This window comes from Anomaloglossus baeobatrachus, chromosome 8 (assembly GCF_048569485.1).
Source record: "Anomaloglossus baeobatrachus isolate aAnoBae1 chromosome 8, aAnoBae1.hap1, whole genome shotgun sequence".
Lineage (NCBI taxonomy): Eukaryota > Metazoa > Chordata > Amphibia > Anura > Aromobatidae > Anomaloglossus > Anomaloglossus baeobatrachus.
The window spans coordinates 236,343,414-236,358,147 of record NC_134360.1 but is presented as its reverse complement, the minus strand read 5'-3'; the positions used below and the strand labels follow the sequence as shown (position 1 = coordinate 236,358,147).

General features: G+C 48.8%; 1 protein-coding gene across 1 annotated transcript in view; it reads left to right on the top strand.

The window, feature by feature from the left end:
* HOOK1 (hook microtubule tethering protein 1) overlaps window positions 1–14,734 on the top strand; it is a 73,359-nt gene that overhangs the window by 18,729 nt on the left and 39,896 nt on the right. Inside the window, exons 2-6 of the mRNA XM_075320404.1 lie at window positions 869–954; window positions 2,192–2,264; window positions 4,513–4,563; window positions 5,167–5,299; window positions 5,930–5,997. Coding sequence (XP_075176519.1) covers window positions 869–954; window positions 2,192–2,264; window positions 4,513–4,563; window positions 5,167–5,299; window positions 5,930–5,997 — 411 coding nt within the window. The remainder of the gene's footprint in view (window positions 1–868; window positions 955–2,191; window positions 2,265–4,512; window positions 4,564–5,166; window positions 5,300–5,929; window positions 5,998–14,734) is intronic.

Below are 14,734 nucleotides of genomic sequence, written 5' to 3'. Positions count from 1 at the left end.
GGTACCTTGATGTAGAGGAGCCGAGTGTGCAGACAGGTACCTTGATGCAGAGGAGCCGAGTGTGCGGACAGGTACCTTGATGCAGAGGAGCCGAGTGTGCGGACAGGTATCTTGATGTAGAGGAGCTGAGTCTGCGGACAGGTACCTTGATGTAGAGGAGCTGAGTGTGCAGACAGGTACCTTGATGTAGAGGAGCTGAGTGTGCGGACAGGTACCTTGATGTAGAGGAGCTGAGTCTGCGGACAGGTACCTTGATGTAGAGGAGCTGAGTGTGCAGACAGGTATCTTGATGTAGAGGAGCTGAGTGTGCAGACAGGTATCTTGATGCAGAGGAGCTGAGTATGTGGACAGGTAACGTGATGCAGAGGAGCTGAGTGTGCGGAGAGGTACCTTGATGCTGAGGAGCGAAGTATGTGGACAGCACCTTGTTATAGCAGAGCTTCTTACGCAGGCGGCACCTTGGTTTAGCAGAGCCAGCTGTGAGAACAGCCCCTTGGTACAGTAGCTATGTATTGGCAGACAGTAGGACAGTAGAGCTGGGCATGTGTACAGGTGCTTTGCTGCAGCAGAGCTGAGTTTCTGGAAACCGTAAACTAACGTGAAACAGCAGAGTCGAGTTGGCAGACAGACAACTGCACACAGGAGAGTTTGTCAGGAGGCGCAACTAATCCACACACCAGCCTTAAAGGCCTAGGAGAGTGGAATCAGGGGTGCACGCCGGGTTTCGATGGTAACCCGACTCAGATGAGGGTAAAAAGAGCCGTCTGCAATAGAGGCCGGGTGCGCCGAGCAGCGCTGGATCAAGCACAAGCGACTATGAAGTAGGTGGATCGTTCCCTACTGATCCTTTTCAACCTTCCCTCCACAGTTGCAGACATTTAACACCAGCGCTCCTTGTAAAACCATCGATGACCTCACGGGTGGCGTGCCGATGGCGCAGGTTCTTCATCAAATGTAAGTGTCCAATCCGGCGCCGATCATCGTCTTTGGGTATTTGTGTCCATGCGACTGGTTGATTGTAACTCTATCCCTGTGGGATGAGTAGTTCTGTGTCTTTGTAACTCTCTGCACTTTGGCTAATTGATTTAAACCAAATGGAGGACCCCCCCAGGATTCCCGAATTAGGCACTTAATGGATTTCCTAATGTTTCCCCATCAGTTACAATATGTAGCATAAAACTCTAAATAATCCGCCTGCCTTCGGCGATTTCTCCTCTTCCCGGCTCTGCCGGGCCCAGACATGCTCTGCTGAATTATGTATTCACTGTGAGACGGCAGAGATCCACGGCCTGATCGGTGAACACCAGAACACAGGGAGCAATGCAGCCCGCTATAGGGGAATTATCGAGGGTTACTTTGTTTCCAGCGTCGTGGCTCTGCAGTGCAGGAAGCGAGATTTCAGGAGCGGTTTGCAGGGTTTGCTGCTTGGAACTTTGTGGCCATCAGTTTGTATCAGTTCCATTAGGCTACTGTCACACATCCGGTTTGAGCCCTGCGGCTCAATCCGGCTGTGAAACCTATGCAACGGATGCGGCGAAAACACCGCATCCTTTGCATACGTTTTTACATGCGGCCCGTCCATTTTTTTCCGGTTGCGGACGCTACTGAACATGCACAGTGGAAGAAACCGCATGCGGCGGCCGGATGCGTTTTTTTTCCGCATCGCGCCGCATCCGGCGTCCATAGGCATGCATTGAAAAATGCACCGCAGCAGCCGGATGCGGCGCAATGCGTTTTTTTTGTCGGACAAAAAAACGTTGCAAGATACGTTGCCTCCGGCCGCCGCTTTAATCAATTTTGCCGCATCCGGAAAAAAACGGATGCAACGCAAAGCCATCAGGCACAATCCGGTAACAATGCAAATCTATGGGGATAAAACGGATGCGGTACCGGATCCGTTTACCCGTTTTTTTTCCGGATTGTGCCTGATGGAAGAAACCTGAAGTGTGAAAGTAGCCTTAGTCTGGGATTAGAAATGACACGAAGCAGCAAGCAGCTCCTCATATCTCAGCCTCCGAGATCTCCGGGAACGAGACCTACAGGTTGTAAGTGGGAAAGCACTAAACTTATTCCACCTATTGTATTGATGACAATGATGTTATTTATATGAGGATAATTAGTCATATTGGCCTAAAAGATTTGCACTTGTGATTTCAGTTTTAGTCACTGATGTTTCACCTCCTTCCCACAGAGATGGCTCCTATTTTAATGAGTCCTGGTTAGCGCGTATTAAAGAGGATGTTGGAGACAATCGGAGGATAAAGGTATTTATCATCATTAGACGAGAGAAAAATAAATATGTGATTGACACTTATTCTTCATTGTTATGTCTGACCTGAAAGGACTCCGGTGGCCCGAAACACATGAGCAGGTACAGCAGGTTCTACGGACAAAGTCACTGTGTACATACATTACATTACCTATCCTGAGTTACATCCTGTATTATACTCCAGAGCTGCACTCACTATTCTGCTGGTGCAGTCACTGTGTACATACATTACTGATCCAGAGTTATATCCTGTATTATACTCCAGAGCTGCACTCACTATTCTGCTGGTGCAGTCACTGTATACATACATTACATTAGTGATCTTGTACTGATCCTGAGTTACCTCCTGTATTATACTCCAGAGCTGCACTCACTATTCTGCTGGTACAGTCACTGTATACTTACATTACATTACTGATCCTATACTGATCCTGAGTTACATCCTGTATTATACTCCAGAGCTGCACTCACTATTCTGTTAGTAATTATTTTAAACAATCAGCACTCTTGAATCAAGTCACCAGGACAAGCCCTGTACAGGCACTAAACACGCAGGAACACAGGATAATTTATTTTTGTTTTAGTCCGTGCAGATTTTGAATGCAGCTCTGGCAGAATATAGCACAGGGTCTATACAAAGTACAGTGTATTTTAGCTTTCTTTACACTTATGGTCATTGCTTCTTTAATGAAGTATCAGGCGCTTCATCTATCTTTATGAACTGTATAAAAAGTTTTGTCATTTATCATTAGTCACCCAGTCACTCAGCCTGTATACAGCGACACTTTGCTGCTCTCTGACCCGTACCTCAATATGCTTTAATAGTTGCACCTCTGGCCCTCTTCTTATACCCTTATGTAAGTTTAATGCAATATTGTAATAGAAACAGCCACATGACAGCCCACCTGTGAATTGGGAGCTTGTAATTCAAACTCTTAAGCGGGCTTTACACGCTACGACATCGCTAGCAATTGCTAGCGATGTCGAGCGCAAAAGCACCCGCCCCCGTCGTGCATGCGATATCGTGTGATCGCTGCCTTAGCGAACATTATCGCTACTGCAGCGTCACACCCACTTACATGGTCGGCGACGTCGCTGTGACCGCCGAACAATCCCTCCTTCAAGGGGGAGGTGCGGCAACGTCACTAAGCGGAAGGCCAATCAAAGCGGAGGGGCGGAGATGAGCGGGACGTAACATCCCGCCCACCTCCTTCTTTCCGTATAGCCGGTGGAGGCAGGTAAGGAGACGTTTGTCGCTCGATGTGTGCTGCCGCATGAACGACGAACCACATCGATAATCAACAATTAACGGTTTTTGTTTTAGGACGACCTCTCCATGGTGAACGATTTTCACCACTTTTGCGGTCGCTTAAGATCGCACATAAGTGTCACACGCTGTGATATCGTTAATGACGCCGGATGTGCCACACAAACAACGTGACCCCGACGATAATTCATTAATGATATCGTAGCGTGTAAAGCCCGCTTTAGGCGGGCTTTACACGTTGCGACATCGGTAACGATATATTGTCGGGGTCACGTCGTTAGTGACGCACATCCGGCGCCGTTACCGACATCGCAGCATGCAAACCCTAGGAGCGACGATCACCGATCGCAAAAACGTGAAAAATCGTTGATCGGTGACACGTCGCTTCATTCCATAATATCGTTACTGCTGCCGGTACGATGTTGTTTGTTGTTCCTGCAGCACCACAGATCGCTGTGTGTGACACCGCAGGAACGACAAACATCTCCTTACCTGCGTCCTCCACCGGCAATGCGGAAGGAAGGAGGTGGGCGGGATGTTACGTCCCGCTCATCTCCTCCCATCCGCTTCTATTGGCCGGCCGCTTAGTGAAGAAGGGATTGTTCGGCAGTCACCGCAACGTCGCCGACAAGGTATGTGCGTGTGACGCTGCCGTAGCGATAATGTTTCGCTACAGCAGCTATCACCGCATATCGCATCTGCGACGGGGGCAGGGACTATCGCGCTTGACATCGCTAGCAATCGCTAGCGATGTCGCAGCGTGTAAAGTACCCCTTAGATGAGAACAACCCATGTAAAATTGTCACATACAGCCTTTCACTTTTACGTCCCACGTCACAGATCTTTAAAAAAACCTTACAATTTTCACAAAACTGTTGTCTAGCTGCCGTAAACGTACAAGTTGTGAGTCTGTAATAACATCTAGAAATTATAATGGTCTTTATAATCACTTTAATTCTGCATTTTCTATGTCTAGATCAATAACCTAAAGAAGATTCTACAAGGCATTGTGGATTATTATCGTGAGGTGAGAGATGAACTAACATGCTCAACACTGTATAAAAAGAGACTACCTTTCATGAATCGGAGTTACATCATGTATTATACTCCAGAGCTGCACTCACTATTCTGCTGGTGCAGTCCCTATATACATACATTACATTACTTATCCTGTATTATACTCCAGAGCTGCACTCACTATTCTGCTGGTGCAGTCACTATCTATATACATTACATTACTTATCCTGCACTGATCCTTAGTTACATTCTGTATTATACTCCAGAGCTGCGCTTACTATTCTACTAGTGCAGTCACTATGTACATACATTATATTACTTATCCTGTATTATACTCTAGAGCTGCGCTCACTATTCTACTAGTGCAGTCACTATGTACATACATTATATTACTTATCCTGTATTATACTCCAGAGGTGCACTCACTATTCTGGTGGTTCAGTCACTATGTACATACATTACATTACTTATCCTGCATTATACTCCAGAGCTGCACTCACTATTCTGCTGGTGGAGTCACATGCAGCATGGTCACCATCATCCTCCCAGCTCTCTAATTTTAAAACCTTTCATCATATTATGAAATTTATTTTTTGTTTTCTTTTCTTTTCAGGTATTAAGTCAGCATATTTCAGAATACCTCCTCCCTGACTGCAGTAACATTGCAGAGACATCAGATCCTGCAGAGATGGGGCGCTTACTGCAGCTGATACTGGGGTGTGCTGTTAACTGCGACAAGAAACAAGGTACAGGATATCTCCGATGTATCTGTGTGAACACAGCTCTGGTGGTGATAAATCACACAGAGCATTTATTGCAGGAGCTGCGCTCCCTTCACACGCAGCTTTACATCTGGGCTGTTACTGCAGTGGCAAAGATTGGAGATAACTCGTTCAACCCCTTGGATGCCACTTTTGCTTTTGCGGTCTTCCTCTGCCATCTCGTGGGCCCCCAAATATACAGTGTGACCCCGCTGATACGATTGTCATGGCCCCGAGACCTGCCATCCTTTCTCCTCCCAGGGGACAGTGCTCCTCATACAGAAGCAATGCATTATACATAAAAGTCATTTTTTTGTATATTGTATCTTAACATTGAACATTATAAAATCCCCCCACCCCCCCCAACAAAAACAAAATGGCAGAGTGCTGATTATTATTATGTTTGACACAAAAAAAATCTGTTGTTGTCAATATTTGTTATATTAAATGTCAGGAGTGAAAGAAAAAATCTAGAATGTAAATGTAGGTCCTCCTATATCGCCTGAGAAAATCCCGTTTGTGAGAAAAAGTGTAAATTCTGATGGACCATGCATGGTCAGGTCTCGTGGACACAATGTGTTCTTGCATCATCTCATTCTATTGTTTCAATTTCAGAACATATCCAGACCATAATGACCCTGGAAGAGTCCGTACAGCACATGGTGATGACTGCCATCCAGGAGGTGAGCGCACCCTGACTATTAACCTCCTAAACACCAGCCTGAAAGAGCCTTAAAGGGATTGTCCACTACTTTAACAGTGAACCTTCTTAGGCTCAGATTAAAAAGAAAAATATACTTACCTACCTAACCAATGCTGCATCTCTGCATCTGGTACTGATTCCCTTATCAGTCTCCTGGCATGACCGCTGCAGCCAATCTATGGCTGGTGACCTACTGCAGGCTTTACATTCTGACCGAACAGGAAGGAACATTACTCCTCCTGTTTGGGCATAATGTTAAGGCTGCAGGTGATGTCGTCGCCTGCCGAATGCTGACACCTATAGGGGACATAGAACCAAGAGCAGTGGAGCGGTGCTGGTCCAGTAAGAAAGCACAGCCCACAGGGCCCTTTAAGATTAAACTTACACTAGGGAAAATCCACCAGTTTTAAGTGTTTTTCCCTCTCCACATTTCAGCAGCAATAACTTTTTAAAATACTCACCGACATGACTGTAGTTTTTATATTTTTCCGTTCGAGTTGGGGGCACATTTAATTTACTGTGTGATATATATGTGTATGTACACGTGTGTATATAGAATAAAAAATTGTGTCAAATAGCTTTATGCATTTTTTTAAAAAAGAAATTAATAAAATAATAAAAAAGTGTGTGTGTGTGTATATGTATGTACATGTATATATATATATATATATATATATATATATATATATATATATATATATATATATATATATATATATATATATATATATATATATATATATATATATATATATTATTTATTTTTCTTTTTCGCTCTATTGGGAGACCCAGACAATTGGGTGTATAGGCTATGCCTCCGGAGGCCGCACAAAGTACTACACTTAAAAGTGTTAGGCCCCTCCCCTTCTGCCAATACACCCCCCGTGCTCCCACGGGCTGCTCAGTTTTTTGCTTTGTGCGAAGGAGGCCAGACATCCACGCATAGCTCCACAGATTAGTCAGCAGCAGCTGCTGACTATGTCGGATGGAAGAAAAGTGGGCCCATATAGGGCCCCCAGCATGCTCCCTTCTCACCCCACTCTTGTCGGCGGTGTTGTTAAGGTTGAGGTATCCATTGCGGGTACGGAGGCTGGAGCCCACATGCTGCTTTCCTTCCCCATCCCCCTCTGGGCTCTGGGTGAAGTGGGATCTTACCGGTCTCCAGGCACTGAGACCGTGCTCCATCCACAACTCCTGTGGAGCCTGATGGATAGGAGCCGAGTATCGTTCAGGGACATGGCCCTGCATCTTGGAGGTACTCTGTATCCCTGTGGGGACCGCGCACGGCATCACCTCAGCTTTGCTGGGTGTGCTAGTGCACCGGGGACCGCAGCGCTGACCGGGTCTATATGTGCCATTACACACTCAGCGTCGCTGAGTGTGTTTATATGTAAGGGCTACCGCACTAACCGCCGCTGCCATGGGACACTGCGGCGCGGCTGGGACTTGTAGTTCGCCGGGGACTTTCACGCCGGCCGCGCTTTTACGGCGGCCGCGTTTATTACTAGAGTTCCCGGCTTCCTTGCGGCCTAGTTTACTTTTCTCCCGCCCTCAGCCCTGACAGGCAGGGGGAAGGGCGGGACGCTGCACGGAGCGAGCAGCTCTGAGGGCTGGAGTATGATTTACATACTCCACCCCCCTCACTGTGCACGGTATGAGCACCAGTTCGCGCTCTTTCTCGGCCACGCCCACAGCTCCCTCATCTCGTCAGGACGCCGCAGCCATTCCTGTCAGCTCCACCGACGCTGCAGAAGAGGGACAAGTCCTGGGAGACCCAGACACGGTCTCTGGTGGCCTCACAACCGCTTTAGGCGGCTGGTAAGCAGCACCTGTTGGTGCTAGCCCCATGGTGCTGTAGTGTATTTGTACATTATTGTGTATCATATATACTTTACACTGTATGAGCACAGTGCATTCTGGCTATATACTCAAGGAAAACTATAGCATGGCGCCCACAAAAGGCAGGGGTGCCAAAACACAGGCTTATTATGCTGCCTGCGCCGCTTGTAAGACCCCACTACCGGCAGGTTCCACTGACCCTCATTGTGTGCAGTGTTCGACCCCTGTGCCACTTCTTCAGCCGGAGCCTATGCTAAGAGGGGCCCAGGGGGAGCCACCTGTTGGCACTGTCCAGGTGACGGGGACTGAGTTTGCTAAACTCTCTGAGACTATGGCTAAGATACTAGAAGCCTTGCAGTCCAGGCCGGTATCTCAGCAACGGGACCCTGTTGAATCGTTGTTCCCGGGCCCCCCTCAGTTGGACCAACAATGTCCTCCCGGGGTATCTCCTACATCCCAGTCTGAGGGTTCTGACTTAGACCCCAGCCCCAGATTGACTAAGCGGGCTCGCTTAGAATTTCCCTCGACATCATATTGTTTAGGGTCTCAGCGGGGGGAATCTTTGGTTGATGATGCGGAGACAGCTGATCAGGATTCTGATCCTGAGAGCGCTCTCAATCTTAATACTCCAGACGGGGACGCCATAGTAAACGATCTTATTGCGTCCATCCATCAGTTGCTGGATATTTCTCCCTCAGCCCCTCCGGCGGAGGAGTCAGCTTCTCAGCAGGAGAACTTTCGTTTCAGGTTTCCCAAGCGTACACCGAGTATGTTTCTAGACCACTCTGATTTCAGAGAGGCAATCCAGAATCACCATGCTTGTCCAGATAAGCGTTTTTCTAAGCGCCTTAAGGATACACATTATCCTTTCCCCCCGGACGTGGTTAAAGGTTGGACTCAATGTCCCAAAGTGGATCCTCCAATCTCCAGACTGGCGGCTAGATCCATACTTGCAGTGGAAGATGGGGCCTCGCTCAAAGATGCCACTGACAAGCAGATGGAGCTCTGGTTGAAATCCATCTATGAAGCTATCGGAGCTTCTTTTGCCCCAGCATTCGCAGCCGTATGGGCGCTGCAAGCTATCTCAGCAGGTCAAGCGCAAATTGAAGCAGCCACATGCACGGCCGCGCCACAAGTGGCATCCATTACCACCCAGACCTCGGCAATTGCGTCTTACGCTATTAATGCTGTCCTGGACTCTGTGAGCCGTACGGCGGTGGCGACCGCCAATTCGGTGGTAATCCGCAGGGCCTTGTGGCTACGGGAATGGAAGGCAGATTCTGCTTCCAAAAAGCGCTTAACCAGTTTGCCAATTTCTGGCGACGGGCTGTTTGGCGAGCGTCTGGATGAAATCATCAAACAATCCAAGGGAAAGGATACATCCTTACCCCAGCCCAAACAGAACATTCCCCAACAGAGGAGAGGGCAGTCGAGGTTTCGGTCCTTTCGGGGCGCGGGCAGGTCCCAATTCTCCTCGTCCAAAAGGTCTCAGAAAGAACAAAGGAACTCTGATGCATGGCGGTCTAAGTCACGTCCTAAAAAGAACATTGGAGGCACCGCTAACAAGGCGGCTTCCTCATGACTTTCGACCACCTCTAGTAGCATCCTCGGTCGGTGGCAGGCTCTCCCGCTTTTGCGACGCCTGGCTGCCACAAATAAAAGACCGCTGGGTGAGAGACATTCTGTCTCACGGTTACAAGATAGAGTTCATCTCTCGTCCCCCGACTCGATTCTTCAGGTCTTCTCCGCCTCCCGAGAGAGCCGAGGCTCTTCTGCAGGCGCTGGGCACTCTGAAGGCAGAAGGAGTGGTGGTCCCTGTTCCTCTTCATCAACAGGGCCACGGTTTTTACTCCAACTTGTTTGTGGTCCCAAAGAAGGACGGGTCTTTCCGTCCTGTCCTAGACCTGAAACTTCTCAACAAACACGTAAAGACCAGGCGGTTCCGGATGGAATCCCTTCGCTCCGTCATCGCCTCAATGTCCCAAGGAGATTTCCTTGCATCGATCGATATCAAAGATGCTTATCTCCACGTTCCGATTGCCCCAGAGCACCAGCGCTTCTTGCGCTTCGCCATAGGAGAACACCTGCAGTTCGTGGCACTGCCATTCGGCCTGGCAACAGCCACACGGGTTTTCACCAAGGTTATGGCTACTGTAGTAGCGGTCCTCCATTCTCAGGGTCACTCGGTGATCCCGTACTTGGACGATCTGTTGATCAAGGCACCCTCTCTAGAGGCATGCCAACACAGCCTCGACGCTACCCTGGAGACTCTCCAGAGTTTCGGGTGGATCATCAATTTTCCAAAGTCAAATCTGACACCGGCCCAATCGCTCACATACCTTGGCATGGAGTTTCATACCCTCTCAGCGATAGTGAAGCTTCCGCTGATCAAGCAGCGGTCACTACAGACAGGGGTACAATCTCTCCTTCAAGGCCAGTCACACCCCTTGAGGCGCCTCATGCACTTCCTGGGGAAGATGGTGGCAGCAATGGAAGCAGTCCCTTTCGCGCAGTTTCACCTGCGTCCTCTTCAATGGGACATCCTACGCAAATGGGACAGGAAGCCGACGTCCCTCGACAGGACCGTCTCCCTCTCTCAGGCGACCAAAGCTTCCCTTCGGTGGTGGCTTCTTCCCACTTCATTGTCGAAGGGGAAATCCTTCCTACCCCCATCCTGGGAAGTAGTCACGACGGACGCAAGTCTGTCAGGGTGGGGAGCGGTTTTTTCTCCACCACAGGACTCAGGGTACGTGGACCCGGCAAGAGTCCTCGCTTCAGATCAATGTTCTGGAAATTCGGGCAGTGTATCTTGCCCTGAAAGCGTTCCAGCAGTGGCTGGAAGGCAAGCAGATCCGAATTCAGTCGGACAATTCTACAGCGGTGGCATACATCAACCACCAAGGCGGCACACGCAGTCGACAAGCCTTCCAGGAAGTCCGGCGGATTTTGATGTGGGTGGAAGCCACGGCCTCCACCATATCCGCAGTTCACATCCCAGGCGTGGAAAACTGGGAAGCAGATTATCTCAGTCGCCAGGGCATGGACGCAGGGGAATGGTCCCTTCACCCGGACGTGTTTCAGGAGATCTGTTGCCGCTGGGGGGTGCCGGACGTCGACCTCATGGCGTCCCGGCACAACAACAAGGTACCAACGTTCATGGCACGGTCTCAAGATCCCAGAGCTCTGGCGGCAGACGCCTTAGTTCAGGATTGGTCGCAGTTTCAGCTCCCTTATGTGTTTCCTCCGCTGGCACTGTTGCCCAGAGTGTTACGCAAGATCAGGGCCGACTGCCGCCGCGCCATCCTCGTCGCTCCAGACTGGCCGAGGAGGTCGTGGTACCCGGATCTGTGGCATCTCACGGTCGGCCAACCGTGGGCACTACCAGACCGACCAGACTTGCTGTCTCAAGGGCCGTTTTTCCATCTGAATTCTGCGGCCCTCAACCTGACTGTGTGGCCATTGAGTCCTGGATCCTAGCGTCTTCAGGGTTATCTCAAGAAGTCATTGCCACTATGAGACAGGCTAGGAAACCAACGTCCGCCAAGATCTACCACAGGACGTGGAAAATTTTCCTGTCGTGGTGCTCTGCTCAGGGTTTTTCTCCCTGGCCATTTGCATTACCTACTTTTCTGTCCTTCCTTCAATCTGGACTGGAAAAGGGTTTGTCGCTCGGTTCCCTTAAGGGACAAATTTCAGCGCTCTCTGTGTTTTTCCAGAAGCGCCTAGCTAGACTTCCACAGGTACGCACGTTCCTGCAGGGAGTTTGTCACATCGTTCCACCTTACAAGCGGCCGTTAGAACCCTGGGATCTAAACAGGGTGCTGATGGTTCTTCAGAAACCACCATTCGAGCCAATGAGAGATATCTCCCTCTCACGACTTTCGCAGAAAGTGGTTTTTCTAGTAGCAGTCACTTCTCTTCGGAGAGTGTCTGAGCTAGCAGCGTTGTCGTGCAAAGCCCCTTTTCTGGTTTTTCACCAGGACAAGGTGGTTCTACGTCCGGTTCCGGAATTTCTCCCTAAGGTGGTATCCCTCTTTCATCTCAATCAGGATATCTCCTTACCCTCTTTTTATCCTCATCCAGTTCACCAATGTGAAAAGGATTTGCACTTGTTAGATCTGGTGAGAGCACTCAGACTCTACATTTCTCGTACGGCGCCCCTGCGCCGCTCGGATGCACTCTTTGTCCTTGTCGCTGGCCAGCGTAAAGGGTCACAGGCTTCCAAATCAACCCTGGCTCGGTGGATCAAGGAGCCAATTATCGAAGCTTACCGTTCGGCTGGGCTTCCGGTTCCCTCAGGGCTGAAGGCCCATTCTACCAGAGCCGTGGGAGCGTCCTGGGCTTTGAGGCACCAGGCTGCGGCTCAACAGGTGTGTCAGGCAGCTACCTGGTCGAGCCTGCACACTTTCACGAAGCACTATCAGGTGCATACCTATGCTGCGGCGGATGCCAGCCTAGGTGGACGAGTCCTTCAGGCGGCGGTTGCCCACCTGTAGGAAAGGGCCGTTTTACGGCTCTCTTACGAGGTATTATTTTACCCACCCAGGGACTGCTTTTGGACGTCCCAATTGTCTGGGTCTCCCAATAGAGCGAAAAAGAAGAAGGGAATTTTGTTTACTTACCGTAAATTCCTTTTCTTCTAGCTCCAATTGGGAGACCCAGCACCCGCCCCTGTTTTTTTGTGTACACATGTTGTTCATGTTGAATGGTTTCAGTTCTCCGAGTTTCCTTCGGATTGAAGTTACTTTAAACCAGTTTATAATTATTTTTTCCTCCTTCTTGCTTTTGCACCAAAACTGAGGAGCCCGTGGGAGCACGGGGGGTGTATAGGCAGAAGGGGAGGGGCCTAACACTTTTAAGTGTAGTACTTTGTGCGGCCTCCGGAGGCATAGCCTATACACCCAATTGTCTGGGTCTCCCAATTAGAGCTAGAAGAAAAGGAATTTACGGTAAGTAAACAAAATTCCCTTCTTTTTCTTTTACAATAAATTAGAAAAAACTTTTTTAAATTTTTTGTTATTATCTTATACTGTTCATGTTTCAAACTACATGACCAGATTAAATAATTCTTCAGGATTTTTGTCCATGTAGGTACATAATATAAAGGGTTTTTGCAAAAAGTATGTACAGCACAAATGATTCTTTGTTTAAAAAAAAATAACAGATTTTTATTAAATGATCGCTTTTTCCCATATCTTATTTATTTTTTTAACACTTTTTTTTGCGATTTCGTATATAATTTATTTTGACAGATTTTTATAGTTTTATTTTTGTTCCATATTATGTCCTTAATTTTTTTTTCTTTAATTAAGTTTTCACTGTAAGTGGGGCATCCATTGTAGCCCCCACAATCCCAATTGGATGAATTGTAGTCAGTGGAGTAAATAACAGCCAGGTTGTGTGTGGTATTGCAGCTTACCCCCTAGAAATAACCTTTATGCAGGTGGGACCCTGTTTTGGGATGAAATATGACATTTTTCTAACCCTGGACAACCCCATTAAAGAGGCTAACAACCCCTGGATTACAGGGGCACACTCCCCCTGCAGCGGCCACTAGAGGGCAATATGAGTATTACACGCCACTGATCAGACAATGTCCGCTAGAGTGAGACCTGCAGGTAGCGGCCACTCAAGCCCATAGAGCGAGTCCAGAGGGGACCCCCAGTATGGATGGAGTTGTGCTTTACATGACTGAGCCCTGTACTCCTAGATAAAGGTAAATTTAGGTTTGCATGTACAAAAGTGCGAAATCTCTCTGTGATGGGAGGATTTTGCATAGGTCGTTGTAGTGTTTTTTTCTCGCCCCGCCATTTCAGACGGGTTTGCATATATTTCCATATACATGTTATTTGCATCTGCCTGATTGTATCACGGCTCTGGTATGAGCTTTATGCTGCGCAGCTTACGGTATCCAGGTCACACCCAGCATATGTACTGGAGGGGGCCCGATACGGAGGAATTAACCCCTTCTGTGTATCAAGGCCCAGTCACACTAAACAACTTACCAGCGATCCCAAGAACGATCCAACCTGATAGGGATCGCTGGTAAGTTGCTAGGAGGTTGCTGGTGAGATGTCACACTGCGACGCTCCAGCGATCCCACCAGCAACCTGACCTGGCAGGGATCGCTGGAGCGTGGCTACACGAGTTGCTGGTGAGCTCACCAGCAACCAGTGACCAGCCCCCAGCGCCGTATGGAAGCGATGCTGCGTTTGGTAACTAAGGTAAATATCGGGTAACCAACCCGATATTTACCTTGGTTACCAGCGCACACCGCTTAGCGCTGGCTCCCTGCTCTCCTAGCTACAGTACACATGGGGTTAATTACCCGATGTGTCCTGCAGCTACATGTGCAGAGAGCAGGAGCCGGCACTGACAGCGAGAGCGGCGGACGCTGGTAATGAAGGTAAATATCGGGTAACCAAGGTAAGGGCTTCCCTTGGTTACCCGATGTTTACCGTGGTTACCAGCCTCTGCAGAAGCCGGCTCCTGCTGCCTGCACATTCAGTTGTTGCTCTGTCGCTGTCACACACAGCGATGTGCGCTTCACAGCGGGACGGCAACAACTAAAAAATGGCTAAGGACATTCAGCAACAACCAGCGACCTCACAGCAGGGGCCAGGTTGTTGCTGGATGTCACACACAGCAACATCGCTAGCAACATCGCTGCTACGTCACAAAAGTTGTTCATTAGCAGCGATGTTGCTAGCGATGTTGTTTAGTGTGACGGGGCCTTCAGGTACTAGTGAAAAACACAATAGAAGGATTTAAGCTTTTATCTGCTCAGGGGGGAATCTCCAGTGACATATACGACCATATATGGTAAACGTCTATATATGGACAGTCCAGGCAGTGAGGGGGGAATCTCCAGTGACCTA